The following is a 6,121-nucleotide window of genomic DNA, read 5'->3' as shown; positions in this document are numbered from 1 at the left end:
TAAAAAATAATCAATAGAAAATGTTTCATGATCTCGTTAATTAATGTGATTTTTAAATAGATCCTAAAATATGTTTGTATTTATACATTCAACAGTTCTAACCTGTAAGCAGAATACCATCATAATTAATTTAAACAAGGCTTGTAAACATTAGTCTGTGTGTTACTATTCCACATAGTATTTCACAGGGTTGTAATGAGTTACTGAAATGAAGTAGGTTTACACAATATCCTAATTTATTTAGTATAACGATACATAAAAGAGGAGACTAAATGCCGAAAATCCAAAGCGGAACTAAAAGTTGTTAACAGTTTCTTCAGTGCAGTTACAATGAAACGCACGGAGGACCACATTAGCTTCTCTTTTGTTAGAAGGTTGTGTGAAGACGGATTTGGTGTTTTAGGTAAATATCTGAGTGTTTGCTTTACAAAATGTCTTCAGTTCCGCCTCAGAGAGAGTTTAGCAACGAGCAGGAAACTCCTGCTGAAGAAAAATTCATAGAGTTGAAAGAAATCAGCGTCAAAATCGAGGAAGAGATGGAGGATCAGCGCAGACTGATGGATTTTACCCGGATACCGAAGATAATTTTACACCGGATAGGTACGAAACACCTTCACGTTTTACTGGTGATACAGGGAGTTTTAGACAAGTTAAGGAGCCTATTTAAACGGCTTTTACATGAAACTATAAGTCTTTAATGGTCAATAACGAGTAACTGTGATTTGGACAATCTACTCTTCATCGCTTATCTACATTATAGTTTCTGGTCCGTGGCACCCTAATCTCTACTCCACCAGTTTAAGAAAGTAATGGTAAGAGTTTGTTTCAAATGATTCGATTTAATTATGTTTCTAGACAGCCTCTCAAAAATATTTTTGTATCATTGAATAGCAACAGGATACGTAAGTGTCGTAAGAGGTACGTAACACCACAAGGTTAGCCATGGGGACAATAAATAATAAAAGTAGTAATAAGATGATGGCAGAATCACAGTAGTGCAGAGAGAAAATGATAAACAATGGCGCATAATTTTCAAGGAACCTCATATAAAAATAATTTGCAATAGATTGTGGGTAATCGTAAACTAATACAGAAATAGATAAATAGACAATTATTAAATTCCTATCAGTGGCATGAACACAGTGTGGACAGAAAAAAATGTAGGTAGAATTACAACCTCATTACACTTTAACCTTGTTATACATGAAAACAAAAGCAAAGCAACAGGATCTAGTGTGTCTATTTTCTAAATGTATAATGGAAATCCAGCAAAACCAGTAGACAAACTCGCAAAAGAAAACTATAATATCTTGCATTTGTTTAGCAAATTATGTATATAGTTTTAACTCTTCACAACAACTACTCCACACTTGAATCTCTCAAACTGAAGTACAATTGTTCTTAATATTTGTCTTGACCTTTAGTTTTTAAAATAAATTTCTTTCATTTTGAACCGCTTTTCTATACATCCTGGAAGGAGTTTATGAGAGCCTTTGTATTTAGTCAATGTTGTTCTGAACTCTACTAAATAATAAAAAGGGACAAATATGGTTTTCTCTTTAAAAATGTACATTTGTGTATATGAAATTTACCATTGATGAATAAAAAATAAGATTGGGTTCACTTTGACACTTTGTTGAAACCCAGGCAGATTCTGTCAACCGAAACAGAAATCGAATTGAGTTATTACCAGAGGGTTAATATTTTTGCCAATAGGAGAATGTGTAGGAGTAAGAGTGGGATTTTAACGCTAACTGCATCTTGGCCTGAGTCTGAATATTATGCACATCTCTGTAGAAATAGCAGCAGGGACTGAAGCATATTCTCCAGAAGAAATGGGAATATTACAACTTGGGCATAAAACTGAAAGATTTGATTGCAACAAAGATTTGTCTCCTTTACCTTTGTCTCTCCCTAAAACTTAGGGTTTTCTCCCTATGAGTCATTTGCATTTTGTCATTTGTCGTCAATATCTGCCCACTTAAATACCTAATGTGCTTATAGCAGTAAAAGTGTTTTTTCATGTGTTATCTGCACTAAACCTGCTCAGATTTATAACCACTTTACGCTCAATGTTCTGTGACACATGTAGCTAAATAAAATGATAATACATAGTAAAATACCACTTTTGTGCTGTGGTATTTTATTTAATTTTCTAAATTCAGAAAGGACATGTTTGGGAGTCTTATACATAGAACATGCACTTTATGTTTGAATATATTCTGTGTCATTACAAAAAAAATTAAAGAAAATGCTTAAATTGTTTTTCTGCCAATGATTAAGACTCATTTCCTGCACAATGAAATGTAATTTCTGCATGGAATGACTTTACCTCAACATAATTATATCATATAAATAAGGTTGATAAATTTACAAAATTTTAAAATGTTCTCCGATTCCATTTTGTGTTTTCAGCAATTTAGTGTCAACAAAGATAAACCTACCAGATTCTGAGCAGCTGATCGTAGTTTATAAGTCATTGACAAATTGTTATTTTAAATATCTTGTAAAACCAATCTTGGTTTTCCATCCATCCTTCCATTTTCTGACACCCTTGTCCCTAGAGAGGCTGGGAGGGTTGCTGGTGCCTCTCCAGCAAACGTTTCAGGCAAGAGGCAGGGTCACCTGGACAGGTCGCCAGTCTGTCGCAAGTCATGGTTTTCCCTTATTTTAAAACTAAAACTTTACATGTATGCTTATTTACTCACCTGAAATTTGTTAATTTAATATTTGGACTCATATATTATCATATATTTGGCTCCCTTCTGGTCAGAAGAACTACATTTCTTAGAATAACTGCAAAAAAATCCCCATTGGATACACCAAGAATTGTTTCATTCACATTTTAAAACTGTTGTTTTGTCTTTTTGTTCAGATCTCCCACAATGCTGTGCGTGTAAAGAGGAGGAGGTTCGAAATGATCCAAGCAACCAGGAGGAAAATTCCAACTTGGATCAAGAGGAACCAGAATCTCTGCAGATAAAACAAGAACCAGAACCTCTGGAGGTAAAACAGGAACCAGAACCTCTGCAGATAAATCAAGAACCAGAACCTCTGGAGATAAAACGGGAGCAAGAGGAACCAGAACCTCAACAGTTCAAAGATGAAGAGAAGCAACTCTGCATCAGTCATGATGAAGAGCATCTTGTGCTGAAACAGGAGACTGATGACATTTTGGTGATTCATTCTAATGTGCAAAGAATCCACAATGAAACAGAACCACAGAGGAACCAACTCATCTCTCCTGAAGTTGAGACCCTGAACCAGGAAGGAAACAATTCTGAAGACTCAAGAAAAGAGGGAGATGAACAGGAACAAAATGAGAGATGTCAAAAAACCAAACAGCAAAAAAACACAAATGACAGTTCAACCCAAAAGAGGCATAGGAAATCCCAACCAGGCCAAAAATTATATCCTTGTAAAATTTGTGATAAAACCTTTTCTCGAACCAGATACTTGACTAAACACATGAGAACTCACAGAAACAAGAAATCTTTCACATGTTCAACTTGTGGAAAAAGATACAGCCAAGAGGCTTGTTTAATTAATCACATGAGAATTCACACAGGTGAAATACCATTCACATGTGTTGCTTGTGGAAAAGGCTTCAATTACAACAGCACGCTAAGGATTCACATGAGACTACACACAGGGGAGAAGCCTTACTCATGTGGGACCTGTGGAAAAGGTTTCCAAAGTAAATATAACTCACTTCGTCATATGAGGATTCACATTGCTGAGAAGCCATTTTCATGTGCGACCTGTGAAAAAGCTTTTGTGTGTAAATCTGATTTAGTTAATCACATGAGAATTCACACAGGTGAGAAACCTTTCTCATGTAGAACCTGTGGAAAAAGTTTCTCTCAAAAATACAATTTAACTTATCACAAGAAGACTCATAGAAGTAAGAAGGTTTTCTCATGTGGAGCATGTGGAAAAAGTTTCTCTCAAAAATACAGTTTAACTTATCACATGAAGACCCATAGAAGTGAGAAGGTTTTCTCATGTGGGTCCTGTGGAACAAGTTTCACTGATAAAAAAAGTTTACATTTTCACAAGAGAATTCACACAGATGAGAAGTCTTTTGCATGTGAAATCTGTGGAAAAAGTTTAAGTCATAAAAAAAGTTTAACTGCTCACATGAAAATTCATACAGGTGAGAAGTCTTTCTCATGTGAGACCTGTGGAAAATGTTTCACTCGAAAAGGCAATTTAAATGATCATATGAAAATTCACACAAGAGAGAAGCCTTTCTCCTGTGGGACCTGTGGAAAGAGTTACAGTGAAAGAAAGAGTTTAACTCAGCACATGAGAATTCACACAGGTGAGAAACCTTTCTCTTGTGAGATTTGTGGAAAGTGTTTAACGCATAAAAAAAGTTTAACTGCTCACATGAGAATTCACACAGGTGAGAAGCCTTTTTCTTGTCAAACCTGTGGAAAATGTTTTATGTTTAGTTCTAGTTTGCTTTATCACATGAAATCCCATTTAAGTGAAAAACCTTTCTCTTGTGGAACCTGTGGAAAAAGTTTCGGTCAGAAATGTAATTTAACTTATCATATGAGAGTCCATACAGGTGAGAAGCCTTTTTCTTGTGAGACCTGTGGAAAAAGTTTCAATCAAAAATGTAATTTAACGTATCACTTGAGCATTCACACAGATGAGAAGCCTTTTTCTTGTGAGACCTGTGGAAAAAAATTTTCTCGGAAAACAAATTTAACTGTTCACATGAGAACACACACAAGTTTTATGGAATAATGTGAACTTTGCACACCAAAATTCTCAGTAACTTGCTCTTTAGAAGAGTAATTGCAGCTGGATCACATTGTTAAATGTAACAGCTTTGTTTCAAATAGAAGATTTAGCTGGAATACTTGAACATTCATTTGTTTTCAGTTTTATCTTTCCATTTAAAATTGATATTTTGAGTGAAATAGGACTTAAAACTTAAGTCACACTTTTCAGGACCATCAAAGCTGCTGGTTGGGGAATGAAATTGTGCTAAATGATGATCAAAGATGTTTTCAGTTTTTGTTTGTTTAAGCATTTGCATTGACTTTATTCTTGTTAGTTACTCTAAACTGAAGTTGTTTTTTTTTACTCATGTCTTTTTTTGTTAGTTTGCCTTTGTCATGGTTTTTATGTTATGGGTAGAAAATGTATTGCTGAAATTATTTGAATTGCAGATAGAAAAATTACTTGCAAAAAACTTTATTCATAATTCTCAGATAATAAAGACTATTTGCTATAAAGATGGTCTTCTTGTTTCTGTTTGGTAGAATACTGTTACCAGCAACGTGTAGTTGCAGCAGTTCGCCACCAGAGGGCGTATTGAACATGTTGAGTAATTCAGCACTGTACCAACTGTTGACCAAATGAAACACTCACTGTTGTCCTCGTGTTTGACAGGTGAATATAAATTAGTGATGCATCAGTAGCAGTGTGTTTATGCTAGAAGTCTCTTTATCCCTGGGTGTGTGATGGCTAAATGTTGTTAGTTTCTGTCATATGGCAGATTATGGTGACCTGATTTGTAATCGAACCATGAAATTGAAATCTTAAATTCTCCTTTTACCAGAACTTTACACAAATAAGTTTGTATGACTTAACAAAACCATTGCTTGCAAGTTTGATACATTTTATTTAGTTCACAATAGTGCAGAAATGCCTGGTAGTTTAACAGCGATGAGATCATAAATATTTTATCATACAGGAGAAACCCCTCAGGACTGCTGGCTGTGGGAACTGCTTAGTTGATATGTAGTTAAAATCTGTTCAAGGAAATCAGACTGCTTGGGGTAGAAAAAAAAGAGTAAAAAAATAAATTCCCCTTGTATTTTCTTGGTTTTTAAATTTGATCAATGTCTGTTATCTTTACCAGATTTAATCTTATTTTTTTGTTTGTCATTTACCTACCTACATTGTAATTTTTGTGAAGCACTTTGGTCAGGTGAGGTTGTTGTAAATGTGCTACATGAATGAACTTTGACTAGACTTTACACAGTAGGATCATCAGCTCTTAATGAGAGTCCCTCTAAATATCTTTTCCTAAAACTAAATTTTAATAAAAATGAAATTCATATTTAGCATTTAAAGTACAAATGAAATGTGATAACATTTC

The 6,121-nt window shown here is 34.6% G+C and overlaps 1 protein-coding gene across 1 annotated transcript; it reads left to right on the top strand.

The window, feature by feature from the left end:
- The first annotated feature begins 311 nt into the window (after positions 1–311).
- Positions 312–5,246, top strand: LOC103480885 (uncharacterized). The gene is made up of 2 exons (XM_017310381.2): positions 312–600; positions 2,876–5,246. The coding sequence occupies exons 1-2, from the start codon at positions 432–434 to the stop codon at positions 4,756–4,758; spliced, it is 2,052 nt and encodes a 683-aa protein (XP_017165870.2). The 5' UTR covers positions 312–431; the 3' UTR covers positions 4,759–5,246.
- The last annotated feature ends 875 nt before the right edge of the window (positions 5,247–6,121 follow it).

The sequence above is a fragment of the Poecilia reticulata genome, chromosome 18, assembly GCF_904066995.2.
Source record: "Poecilia reticulata chromosome 18, P_reticulata-male-v2, whole genome shotgun sequence".
NCBI lineage: Eukaryota > Metazoa > Chordata > Actinopteri > Cyprinodontiformes > Poeciliidae > Poecilia > Poecilia reticulata.
The sequence above is the reverse complement of the archived record's forward strand: the minus strand, read 5'-3'. Positions and strand labels throughout refer to the sequence as shown.